Source organism: Pholcus phalangioides, unplaced genomic scaffold, assembly GCF_987345545.1.
Source record: "Pholcus phalangioides strain wild (caught in Gottingen) unplaced genomic scaffold, Ppha-v1.0 ptg000021l_1, whole genome shotgun sequence".
NCBI classification, from domain to species: Eukaryota; Metazoa; Arthropoda; class Arachnida; order Araneae; family Pholcidae; genus Pholcus; species Pholcus phalangioides.
The window spans coordinates 6,813,831-6,828,128 of record NW_028301614.1 but is presented as its reverse complement, the minus strand read 5'-3'; the positions used below and the strand labels follow the sequence as shown (position 1 = coordinate 6,828,128).

Sequence of the window (14,298 nt, the reverse complement as noted above, 5' to 3'; positions counted from 1 at the left end):
AATTGAATGAGAATTTATGTATTAAAATACATAATAATAAAATACATAAAAATAGTATAAAATGCATAATCCATATCAGAAATTAATGCGGATTTCCTATTGGTCAATTTTATGTAAGCAAAACAATCCAAACTACAATATGGTCAATGAAAAGTTCTAAATTGACCATATTCATTTGTATTTGTAATAATTGATTATATTCAATTATTTTGTTAGTTGGCACAAGTTATCAAAATTCTAAAATATTCTGTAAATTATAAAAAAAAGTGATTTCTCGGATAATAATAAACGATTAAATATGAAAAAAAAAACCGACCAAAATTTATATGCATAAAATTAAAAATTAATGTTTAAAGTCGAAGCTAGATGTCACTAGAAAAAAAAATTTATTTAGGCGCGTAATCGAAACTTAAACTGACTCGAAATGGAACAAAATTTGATTACTGACCGAAATAAAAGAAGTAAGAATTATATTAATCGATATTTGGCTGCATCAAATTTCTCTATGGTTGTAATAAACTGTAAGAAATTTTATTCAACTAATGACTTGAAACATAAATTTTTCTAAAATAGGAGATATAAATATGTTTCTATAATATTCATTAATTCAGAAATTAATGTTTTAAATCAACAGCAGAGGACGCTAGAGAGTAAACATATTCCTTTTACGATTTCTTAACAAAAATTGCTCATGATTTTCACATAATTATAATAAGTGGTTAATTAAATGACACGTTTGAGAAGTTTCAAAATTCTCTCCCCCCCCCCCACCCATTCCATCACCTTCACTGATGGAAATTTGACTGAGGACAATCCACTTGATACAGGAGAACACGTTGAACACTTTAAGCGGTTTTTGAAATTTCATGATCCGCATTATAGCTTCCACATTTGAAATTGCGAAACCTTCTCAAACTGTCACCTATTTTCAAAAACAATTATTCTTTTTTCCGATTTCGAGCTGATAACTGCTTTACCCCCAACAAGAAAATTTACTTCGCCCATCGCTTTCATTTCCTGTACTATGATGTGTGGCTTTCTATAAGAAGATAAATACTTTTTTTTGGGAAAAAACTTTTTACATTATTTATACTGAGAGAAAGGGTAAATTTCTTTGCTGTGCTGAAAGAAAGGGGTGAAAAATACAGACTCGGCTTTTTCTCTTATCTAACCTTGAACAAATGCTGACTCCACCCACTGGCAGTTGATTGGTTGGAGGGGAGGAGAAAATGGGAAACGTGTTTTACGGTAAAAATACCTTTAACACGTTTTTATAAGGCGAAATATTTCGGGTTGGCGGAAATAAAGCAGATCAAGTTGGACGAGATATCTCGGGATGGCCGCTGAAAGGGTTAAATTCGATACATCTGGAGCGCAATCGACCAAGTTCCTTAATACGAAGGGTTCAAATCTTTTTAAAAAAAATTACATTTGAAGTTCTCAATGCTAAAAGTTATGCTCAATGCTTAAGTTCTACAGAATAAGGCCTTCAAAATTCACGTATGGACATTAAACAATATCGAAATAGGAATTTACTACAGGAAAAATTCAAAAAACGATTTTTTAAAAAAAAAAGTTTGAAATAAGCAAAAAAAGAGGTATTTATGGCATTTCGCCTAATATAAACTTTCGAGCTCCACTTATAAATAACCCTTATCGATAAATACAGTGATACATTATCTGTAAAATGCATTTCACGAGAAAAATTAATGAACAAGACAAACATGCGGGATTGATATTTATAATCATATCCATAAAAACATATTTCATTAATTGTACTTATTACATTCATCCCGATTCTAGCGAAGCGTAAATCAAGCATTGAAGTAAGCTTCATTCAAGAAACTGTATATTTTAATAAAAAATAAAATCGAGAATGGTCGAATAAGTCCCGTTTATGGGTCATTGTCAATGAGCAGGTAGTAGCGTCAAACATGTAATGAATCTTTGTTTTCCAACGTTAGGTATTTATAGAATAACAGGCGAACATTGTGATGAGCAGATAATTGAAAGAAATTTGTAGATCATTCTAGAAAATTTTCGGAAAACACTATAAAGAAAAAGAAACTACAAAAATATGTGTTGTTATATCCGAGGTCATTGCTCCGTCATCGACATTATAAAAGCAAGGTTCAATTTTCAATGCAAATCAGTCCTGACCGTCAATTAGTAACATTATCGCCGAGGTGTCGTTACAGACGGAGTCGTCGTAACCATGGTCTATATTTTATATACAATACATGTACTCTTTTATGAACATGCAGTGAAATACTCCAATAACACACAGAGGAGTATTTAATAGTTCAACTCGTCAAGAAATTTTGGCGTTAAATCTGATGCATTTCAACTCTCTACGGTTCATACCCATGAGAAAGCATATTTTTAATTGCAAAAATACAACGACACAGAAATTCAACTAATTAGAGGAAACCTTTTAGTTAATTAAAATGGCAAAAAAAATTGAGAGTAAACTATACATTTTTTCCTTTATATTTTTGATATCTATTACGTTATGTTATAATGTTATCTATGGGCATCTTTCTCTCAGCCACCTCGTTGGGCATTTTGCCTGTTGTGGCATTGTAGTTGTATTTGTATAAGCATAAAATTTTTCATGGCAATCTTTGAATAGTTGCTATCTCGAGTTTTGTTTCCGATTTCCTCAATTTGGTGTGATTTTATATACCTCAAAACACGTAAAATTTCAGCATATCTCAAACAAGACACCGAAAAGACTCAACTCTTTCTAGATAAAAAGAATTGCACTTTTACATCCATATTTTGTACTGAAATTGCACTTAAAAAAAAATGTACTTTCTAAAATTAGGGGTTTTTTGTATCATATATTTGCCATGTATATTTAAATACACACTGGGTTGAAGAAAGTTATGATCTGTTCCTTCATTGATTATCCGTCTCCTTAAAACTAGTTTATTCAACAGGAAAGCATCCTAAAATATCCTTTCCCTCCACCATATTTTCACTAATATTTCAAAGAAACTAGGAAGGACTTCGGCAAAACATACAAAAATCATCTATTCGTGAGCTAGACAAGTTCGAAACTCAGAATAGTCATTTCGAAATTTTCTTTGAATAATAGCTATTCATAAATTCAGGAGCGTATTATAGCTGGAATGGAAATATTAATTAAAACTCAGACACATAAAAAAAACAAAAAATAGAAAAACAAACTCTAATGGGGCTTTAGAAAGCCACCGATCAATTCAGAAGCCAATAATAAGTCTTTACGAGTGATTAGTTATCATCGGAAGCAGCGGAATATGTGAATAGCCTTAACGATGTTTGACTGCCGTCTTAAGCCTTCGACAAATATGTTTCATCTGCATAAAATCCCTGGCTCTCAATGTTTGCGTATCACAATTTATGATGATATTCAGCGGATCCAGATAAGGCAAAAAAAAAAAAAAAAAGAAGTAAAAAGGAAATACGTTTTTTTTTTCTTTTTCATTCCTTAGACCGCATAAATACCGTCTTTTCTCTATGCATCGTTAATGTTGGGCTACCAGACAAAAGTTATGAATGTAATCCATTTTAATGAATGAGCCTTTTCAGTGAAAGAAGAACATTTCACGAAGCTGCGGAAGTCGGAAGAAGATGAGGTTTTTACTTTTTAAATTATTTTTTTTTTCCGAAGAGGAAGATATCCTTCCTCATTAAAGAGCTTTATCGCATAAACCGGCAATTAGTTTTGCACACGCACTGCCTTTTCTTTTCATCTTTCATTCGATGACGAAGAACATGAGAATATTTCTCAATTTTCAGGACCGAGATGAGAGTTTCTCACCGTATTCTGGTCAGTTTAAACTTTACAGAAGCAACAACAACAACAATAATAATAATGAAACTTCAGTTCGTGAGGAAATAAAAACACGCTTAAAACACGAGATGGTGCCAGTTTGATGAAGAACGTTTTCCGCTCACAGGCGAAGATTTTACGATTACGATGTATTCTTGCAATGCGCTTGTACTTGTTTTACGGATTTCGTATTCATTAACCCTTTAAAGTGCAGATATTTTCCCAAAACCCCTAGAAAAGCATGTAAACAGGTGGTATATCTGTAACACTGCCCTTCAAGGGGTAAAAACATTCAAAACTAACTACAGTAGACTTTCGACCATCCGGCCATCGTAGTATCCGGCCTGGTTAAAAATGATAATACATTTATAAGTTACAATATTACTTTCTCCCATTTGTGTAATCATTTTATCGATAAACATTAAAATAAGAGTTATAATTCGAATGATGATAAATACATAAAAATATCTATGTGGATTTTAAAATTGAATTAAAATTCCCAGAAAAGCAGTAAAAGGAGGCATATTTAAGATTCTATAGCTTTATCCCCTAAATCTGTTAGGCCGGGATTACATTATAAAAATTCGATAAAAGTTCTTGCATAAGACTTGAAAAATTCAACTAATAAGTTTGTTGCCGGTTACATTCTCATAGACTTATTGGTTGTTTTTCTAAGTTTTTAAAACATCTTTTATCAAAGTTTCACAGTGTGATCCTAGCCTTAAAATGAAACTTGCAAAACACTTGTAAACATAAAATGAAAATTTTTGGGAAAATACAAAAATCAAAGTTTTTCTACGGCTTAATTAGAGTGAGTGATGTCGAATAATGAAATTTGCGCAACCCTTTATTGCATAGAAAGAGAGCGCAGTAGCCCAGATCAATAAGACACTCGCCTAAAGTAACAAAGGATGTTTAGAGATGTCGCGAGTTCGATACACAGTTCGTTCTTGTGAAAAACTTTCCTGACACAGGGCGCAAAAGAAACGACGACATGACCACAGGAAAAGATTTCTACCGCAGAGAGTTCCACATCGAGGGGTTAACACACCAACCTCTTGATGAGTATAAAAAACAAGCCTGCCGTTCAGAATCAGCTATAAATTGTAGGTTCCGGTTTAAAATCAGCCCTCGCGTTCAAAAAAATGACCATGGTGCGACGAAAATGACCAGTGATCAAAAGCATAGAAAGAAATTCATTCTCTATGATATTCGGAAAAAAATTCACTGTCATAAAAATCGGTGAGTGAGACATTTTTTATTTTGGCTATCTTTTACGAGATGAAACATTAAATCTACTACTACTACGACTCAACCCTCCATCCACCTCGCACGCATTCCTCCGGAAATTTTTAACGAATCAGTATATGCCAGAATGTGTGGATCCTGATGTATTTATGATGTTGAAATCGTGCTTGTTTCGTGTTATGCCATCTTCCTTCCATATTAGAAAGTGAAGATGTTAAATGCTTGAATCTACATGCCATGTAAATATCATGTTGAAGGTCTGCCAGTTCTCTTCGGATAGATTTTTTTCAAATGGGGAACCGGATCGATTTCAAGCTTCGAAGTTGAAAAATCACAGAAAACCCAGCTTCAACACATCAAGTCTGAAAAAATGAGCATGAGGATAGTCATGAAAGTGGTGAATTTTTGTTTAAATATTATTGGAACTTGATTTCCATCGTTTCACTATTTTTCAGAAACTTTTCGTGAAGCACCCTGTACACTTATCGTGATAGTTTTTTTAACGTTTGTAGAGAATAAGTTTGGTACAAAAATTCTGTATGTTATTTCATTTCTCCGCCTGCTCCAGGAAAATGTCCCATATACATTAGGATGGTCATCCATTAGCAGCGAGTTGAAGCGATAAACATGCCACGCGCAGTCGCCTGTGTATTCACAAGACTGATCCCCGTTGCATAGAAAACAGGGAAACGCCTTTCACTAGGAGCGATTTTGAGCGGTAACAGCAGGAGACGACCGTCAGATCCGAAAAATTAGGGTTCTTAAGCGACTTTCTGGCTCTGCGCAGGCGCAGTGCGGTTGTTTACTTTTTTTTGCGCCCCTCTCCCTACTTTCCCACGTTAACATGGAAGCTGGAATTTGATAATTGCCGTGTGTTCATGGATTGTGATGGTAAGTAGTAATCGATTGATTATTGTTATTTAGTATAAACACAGCTCGAATGCCTCCTCCGAATTTGTGTCAGATGTCTCATAAAGTATGACTTGATAAATACAGGTCTTCTGGATCAATTGCTCCAGAATTTTAGTTGTTCAATATTCCCTCAAGATTATTATCGAACAGACTCGAATGCACGGTCTGCAGTCGCGAACTGAGAAGCGTATAAATGTCGCTTGAAATGGACTTTCCCTAGTCGTCTTACTCAATGATGGCTGTTATCGCTCACGTAGGTTGTCGAGTGTTGCCGCTTCCTGTGGACGAACGGCCTTACGCTTAAAAAGTGGCCGTTTTTCACTCGAAATCTGATGGAAATAAAATTCAACCTGTATCGATGTATCATGATCATTTACCAAAATCAAAAAAACCCGAGCACTTCTTATACTTACTCCCAACCACGAGCTCCAAGACTTTGGCCACGTTCCGCACGGACCCGTCGCTCCTCAACTCGCGACAGTCCCAGGTTCCGGCGTCCGTCCGCTGAACGTCCAGTATGGTGAGCGACGCCGTCCCGTCCGGTGCCACGTTCCAGTGGCGTCTCTTCGAAGACAAGCTCAGGTCGAGGACGATCGGTTTTCCGTTCTGCAGCCACTGGACGGATCCCCCGGGCGAGGACAGTGGACAAGGTATGTTGACGCTCTCGCCTACGCTGACCGTCCTCTCCAATGCCACTTCGCTGCTCTTCGTCACCATCGATGTGAATATCTCTAGCAAGAAAATACCTGTAGGAAAAGAATACAAGACAATCAAAACTCAGAATGTTTTTGGTACATTCATAAACGTAACTTCGTTGTTTTTCAGGGCACAATCTTGAAAACTTTTATCATTTCGGCACAGTTTGAAAGAATGAAGGATTTATAAAAACTTAAATATGGTTTACGGCCCTTTGAACTTTGAAGATGGGGCACACCCCGCTTCCCATCTCGGAGAGATATTGAAGCGTTCCCGAAAGATGGGTGTATCCGGAAAGTTTTATTATAAACAACAAAACATTGTCAATGAAGGCAACAAAAAAATAAATTACATTAAAAAAATATCATCAATCTGCAATCATGCAATATATAAATAAAATTTAAACAATCAATGCCAATGGGCAATGAAAATTATAAACAGAATTGTAAGATGATGGCGTATTGTCATCCATACCCCACAACACAATCTAGTTAATCGTCAATTAATCGAATGATTGTCAATAATCGTGGGATATAAGATTTTGGATTACGTTGGATCAGCTAATCCCAGTAATCCATGTTGTTATATTGTCCAGCTTCCACATATCAGTTCGATTGTAGTCATCGGGTCTTCAGTAGTCATAGGTTCTTATCTATGGTCACGTCTAGTTGTCACTGCGTGATGACCGATCATTTATTGCAGATTACCGTTGTCTAGGCCGCAAGCTGTACAATGTACATCCTCACCTGACTGCTTCACTCTCGCGAGGGCGGATATGTGGCGTCAATGGCTCCTCTCGGTCTTGGCCGCAAGTCGTATTCGCTCACCTGACTGCTGCACTTCCTTGATGGCACATACGTGGGGTCGGTGCTTTCTCTCGGTTTGTGTGCTCCTACAATATACGGCCCAAAGGAAAAATGCACTCCTCCAAGGGGGATCCCATCCCGCTTGCGAAAAGTGTTGCTGAAGAATTGTATCAATGCTCGCAGTACGATAGGTACAGCGATTATAAGCCCCGCGGACTGAGAAATTTGTGCAACCAACCTCGCTATAGATGATGAAGAAGCACCGGCGTAGTATATAAAAAACATGACCCACTCATGTACGAGGTGCATGTGGGGTTTAGTGGCCTACACTAGGGCCCCTAGGCTAGGTTCTTTGATTGATCTCATACAAGATTTTTCAAGGGCTCCTATATATAGGCCAGATTTTTCTTTCTTTTTTTGTCCATAGACAGTGTGAAAAAAAATGTCCCGGGCCCTCCATGTTAGAGCCCTGTCAGTTTCACCTTCATGGGTGGTGTGGATGGTGACCAGTGTAGATTAAAGTCACACAGGCTTCGAAACCTGATTAGATTTTGGGTACTTATACCGCATTCGTATCAAATGGTAGATACCATTACGGAGTGTTGAATTATGTAGCCAGATATCGAGAGACTAATCAGATGATGAGGAAGACAACTGAATATGACTAAACATAGACATTGCAACAGACGTTTCATCGTAGATGTTTGTCACTAAAATACGCATCATTGAATTTTAACCATAATTATTGATTTTTTACTTCTCTTATTGGGTTGCTGTATTTTTGATATACGTTTTGATACACATATTCGACATCCATATTTTGTATGGCCATCTTTTTTTTCAGCCACTTCGTTGGGCATTTTGTCTGTTGTGACCTTTGTATTTGCATTTTCATCTTTGACAACGGTACCCAGAAATACTGGAACGCGTAATTTTCTTAGATATTGGTTTGATTATTTGTCTTAAAAGTTGTTTTAAACTTAATTCGTTAATTAGTTTTAACGCTTTAGAACGCCACCAAGCTGGAACACAACGCTTTTTGTTTCCTCCCTACGAACAAACTAAAGAATTTACAACGTATTCAAAGCAAATAGAAAAAAAACCATTCAACAAACGCTAATGACAAAACAAGGAGTATCAAGAACATAGAAAAAATAAAAACAGACAAGGTTTAAATGACGAAACTAAATAATTGCAATCTTCAACAACACGTGGAAAAGATGTGTTTGGAAAGAAAAAGGTAAAAAAAAATACCGACAAAAGCATTTTTTTTGCCCTTGTCTGTGAGGCAATAAACTGGAAATATCTACGTTTGAATTCTTTTCAAGTCTAAAACTAATAAGAGACGGAATTCCACAGCAGATGCTGGATTTTTGTTTTTGTGCTTTTTTTAAAAAAAAACGTATAATTAGTAGAGTTTACGTTCAAGGAAATTTTAGCGCAATTATAATGCGTCATTGCTATTAAAACTAATTTTTTAAAAAAATTCGGAAGTTCTCATTGATGAAATTTTAAAGTTTAAAAAAAAAAAAGCATTTTGTTTAAGTATCGAGTACCTAAAAGGTATTAAAATTAAAAAAAAAAAAAGAGCTTCTTTTCATGTTTGAAGTGAATTTTTGTTCTTTGAGATGCATCTGAAGCGTTTCATACTGTCGAGATCGCTGCATCGTCCAATTAGCGGAGATAATTAGCGGAAAAAAAATTATTTGAATATAATCCTCATTTGCTTGTGGATGAAGATTAACTGAATGTTTTTTTTTTTTTTTTGTAGTATAAATACAGTATCTTTCACGGAGAAAAAACAGGAAAAAAATTGGATAATTTCTTAATGTTTTTTCGGTACGTAATTCATGTAAATTGTTGAATTAATTATTGCATTTTTATATCATAATACGGAGTTTCCATAAATTTGTAAATATAGTCGAACCGGGAGCCGGAAATTTCGCTTCTGACATTTCTTCTCCCGACGTTTCGCCCTCGGAAGAAATGTTCATTCGCCTGACCTGACTGTAGGAGTGACTGACTGCGTGAGCGATCGTATGGGTGAGGGAGTGGATGTATGGGTGACCAAGTGAGTGTAGGATTGAATATGAGTGGCCAAGTGTGTGTGCGATTGACTGTATGAGTGAGTGAGTGACCGTTTGAGTAAGTGTGAGTGACTGAATAGGTGAGTGAGTGAGTGAGTGACCGTTTGAGTAAGTGTGAGTGACTGAATAGGTGAGTGAGTGAGTGACCACATGAGTTAGTGAGTGAGTGACCACATGAGTTAGTGAGTGAGTGACCACATGAGTTAGTGAGTGAATGACCATACGAGTGATCAAATGAGTGACCGCATGAGTAGCAAAGTGAGTGATTGCATGAGTAAATGAGTATGAGTGACTGTAGGAGTGAAAGACCATAGAAATGATCAAGTGAGTGACCATGTGCATAACCATATGAGTGACCAAGTGAGAGACTGTGTGAGCGACAAAGTTTGTGACCAAGTGAGAGACTGTGTGAGCGACAAAGTTTGTGACCAAGTGAGAGACTGTGTGAGCGACAAAGTTTGTGACCAAGTGAGAGACTGTGTGAGCGACAAAGTTTGTGACCAAGTGAGAGACTGTGTGAGCGACAAAGTTTGTGACCAAGTGAGAGACTGTGTGAGCGACAAAGTTTGTGACCAAGTGAGAGACTGTGTGAGCGACAAAGTTTGTGACCAAGTGAGAGACTGTGTGAGCGACAAAGTTTGTGACCAAGTGAGAGACTGTGTGAGCGACAAAGTTTGTGACCGTTTTCGTGATAAAGTTAACGAACCGTATGAGTGACCACATCCACTTGGTTTCTCATACAGTCACTCACTCATACGGTCAAGAACCCTCTCATATGGTCACTCATACAGTCACTTATTTGATCACTCACCCGATCACATGTTTATCCATACCACATGAGTTAGTGAGTGAATAACCATACGAATGATCAAATGAGTGACCGTATGAGTAGCCAATAGAGTAGGTGAGTGATTGCATGAATAAATGAGAATGAGCGACTGTATGGTTGAGTGAATGACCATGGGAATGATCAGTGAGTGAGTGACCGAGTGCATAACCATATGTGACCAAGTGTCACTGTATTAGTGACAAAGTTAGTGGCTGTAGGGCAGGCAAAATGTCTGGGATGAAACAGGGGAGATTTCCGTAACCTAAATATGCTAATCAGAGTCCTATAAAATGCAGGGTGCACGATTGACAGCTCATTTTTTAATTTTCCTGTTACTATTATTTTACCACATACACACCACCTTCGGTCACATCGCCGTACAGATATGACAGACAGACAGCAATTTACTACCGAACAAGTTCGGTTGGAAATGAAAACGCCATCTATCAGCGATCGCCTCAGGCTCGTTAGGGGGAAAATAACTTTTTCTTTCTATTCTTCCCCAAGATCTAACCTGCAGAGCTGACAGCAACCTTCATGGTGGTGGACGAGCATCTTTCACTGCAGCAGTGGCTAAAGCAGAGGTCTTCAACCTTTTTCTAGTCGCGAGCACTGCCCGTATTCATCATCAGAACAAGAACATCCCTTTCGGCAAGTTTGACACACGAATGTATTGAATCATCCTTCGTGTGAGGGCATGACCATCTCATCATCATGGATGTCCGGGAAAGTGATGTTCTGGGGGCCCCCCACACTTAGCTGGAAGTAACAGTTTACTTATTTGCATAGCCTATTTCCATTTAAAAATCATGGTATCAGATCTCATCGTGTAGGACCCCTAAGACCTCGGCTCTATGCCCATGTAGGTCCGGGGGTTAAGATGGCCCTCGGTTCTATGGACAACTTTGCTGGATTCTGAAAATAGCAACACACGCACATTTTTTCTTCAACCATATTTCACTTGAAAGCTCTAATTCTTCACAACTTTCCGTACCCCCTCACTTCACCACTTTTTTCCGGCTCCCCCTTCATCTGATTTTCACCCGTGTCCCCTCAGAATATTACAGGACCACAAGAGAATTACTATATGGCTCCAGGTTGAGAACCGCTGCTCTAGTGTATCATTGAATTACGTTATAATTAATAGAGTCTAACAAAGGGTAATAAATGTTGTTTGGAGAAATGCCGATTATTCAGTCATTTAGGGGCCATTCAAGTATTACGTAAGCAGATTTTCAGCCATTTTTGACCCCCCCCCTTGGCAGCAAAAGTTAGCAAAACACTGACACCCCCCCCCCTGTCAGCAAAATTTCGTCAGCAGCTTAGAATATTTCATATCTTCAAAAAGGGGTGGATGTTGACGTAAGCAACCTTCAAACCCCCCTCCCCCCCCTTGTCATCTAAAGTCAGCAAATCCGAAACCCCCCTCCCCCCTCGATGTTGACGTAATACTTGAATGACCCCCTACTCAAGGATCAATCTCAGTAAAATCAATCTAATCATCTTCGTGTCGCATCAGACTCATTTTCATCTGCACTGAGGCTAATCAGAAGGTACGTAAAATTTACAGCAGTTTCCAAGCGATTTTCCTTCCGTGCCTTCCACTGAAAGGCTAGCGCACCATCCACTTTTCATCGAGATTCGCGTGGAGATATTTTTCCATCACCACACGTAATCTTAGCGCCATCTATCTTCCCCAACTGGAAGTAGTTTTTATAAATAGGTATGGGCTTTTCTGACAAGGAATTTGATAATAGTTTCGAAACTTTTTGGGTTCATTGCCCCAAGCTGAGAAATTTTCTTTTTTCCTATCGCTCCCCTTCCTAAGCAACTCCATGAAACGGGTTTTCAACAGAAAGCTTCTCGCGGAACTCTTGAAGATAATGAGGCTGTTCTACTGAACACTTAACAAATTTTAAATATTTATCCAAAAAAAGTGCGATTACCGCCGTCTCAACAACATCATAGCCCCAGGGTAAAATGGAAAAAAGGCTCAGGTCACCACCTCTTAACCACTTCAAGAACAGACTTTTGGTAACAAATTTGAGTGATTCCTATTTGACGAAGGGCGATAAATCTGGCAACCATGTCCTAAACTAACCACTCGTTAGAGAAAGAAGTGGAAAGAAAAACAGAAGAAAAGGGGGAAAAATACTAGAAAAGTAAAAGCAGTATAGTAGATAAGAGAGTAATAATTATTCAAACTCACTTAAATCTCGATAACCTGCCATTGTAGCAGCAGTAACCGATCTACCAACTATGCCAGACACTTGTTGTGTTATATAGGCGTTGCCGACCGCAGCGCCGTACTGTGATTGGTTCCATATCTCTTTATTTGCATACGCATGCCTGTACCAGTTTTTTTGGCTCTTCAGTTTATAAGATATATATATATATATATATATATATATATATATAAAAGGAAAAAAACCAACTTCGGTCATAGGGCTAAAATAAAGCTTCGCGATGATGGGGAAAGAAAACACAGACATCTGGAATGGTGTTTAGATGAAATATTTCATCCGTGATCGTTAAGAGGTTGGTATACATATTTATTGCTATAAATCATTGTGCCAGATTTTATCGAGGAAGCTCCTATGTAATTGAGGTGCCCACATGGAGGTGAAGCGGATAGGGTTCCATTCCCGGGAACCTGAGATGATACTCATCATTTTTTGTTTTTCACACTATAAATTCATAATAGAGGAGCCCGTAAACAGTATGACCTGGGAACCCGCAAAAGATCTCAGCCTAAGAGACCCTACTGCAGGATGTGGGAGGGGGTCCCGGTGCTGTGCCCGGCTGGGATTCATGTGTCTAGATGGCCCAGGAGATGTCCCGTAAAGTACACGTAAATTCTGCAAAGAATACTCAGTTCTAGTGGGTAAAAAAAAAAATTTAAATCGTCCTGATGAACCGGAAAATAACAAAATTTGAATTTTATAGCAAAAAAACAGGTTTTTTTTTTAATTGGACGTTCCCTGTTTTAAGAAATTTACAGGTTTGGCCGTGTTCTGTCATTTGTAGTGTGTCGAATGAACTATTCTAAAATGTTTTTCAACCCTTCCTCTGTGAAAATAGTGATTTTCAATATTTCACAGAGTGGTAATCGAGGTCTGTCGGTGTTTTTTTAAAGCATGGACCTTACCCGGGGGTTTCGGATGTATAAGAGGGTCTTATGATTATTCGAGATTCGACGGTATGGTTTTTAAGAGAAAGTACGTAAAGTGATAGCCTGTGAAGAGATGCTATTTTTTCGGCCTAAAATATGAGAAATTTAATTTTCTGGATGTTATGCCGAAACTGATATTTGGAAAGAAAAGTGATTTGTCTCCTCCGGGAATCAAACGCGGGTCCCCATGCATACCGGGCTAGTGCGCTAACCAATACACACTTTTCAATTCCTTTTAGCACGTATTAGTAGCGTGAAGCGCTAAGGGAGGCTGCTATGACCACTCAGCGCTTGAAATTAGCTATCGGTTTCTGATTAATGTGACACATACGAAAAGTCAATGTAGCATAATATTAATAAATATTTTATGAACAATAATATCGTTCAACTTGTCAAGTTTGTTTCAAAATTTGAACAGTTGTCGTTTGCATTAGGTTTGATCATTTTTGTCACACCACAGTCATTTTTTGGCATACGAGGGCTACTTAGACCGAGAACTACAATATGCATCCAACTTTTCAACAGAAACATTTCTCACAGCAGAAATCTGAAAAAAATATATGAGCAATATCCTTATATATGCAATGTGAACTCATTTGCTTATGAAATGCATACTATTTACTTTTTGACATTGCACAATAGTGTCATCTGTTGAACAAAATTGTAATTATTGCGACTTTTGAATAACCCTGTATGTATACATGAAACAGAAAATGACATTTACGAACTTC

The 14,298-nt window shown here is 37.5% G+C and overlaps 1 protein-coding gene across 5 annotated transcripts in view; it reads right to left on the bottom strand.

The window, feature by feature from the left end:
• The window catches only part of tei (irregular chiasm C-roughest protein teiresias), a 311,660-nt gene that overhangs the window by 55,074 nt on the left and 242,288 nt on the right, over window positions 1–14,298 (bottom strand). For all 5 annotated transcript variants that reach the window (XM_089249065.1, XM_089249070.1, XM_089249066.1 and 2 more), the window contains one exon: window positions 6,391–6,723. In XM_089249065.1, coding sequence (XP_089105191.1) covers window positions 6,391–6,723 — 333 coding nt within the window. The remainder of the gene's footprint in view (window positions 1–6,390; window positions 6,724–14,298) is intronic.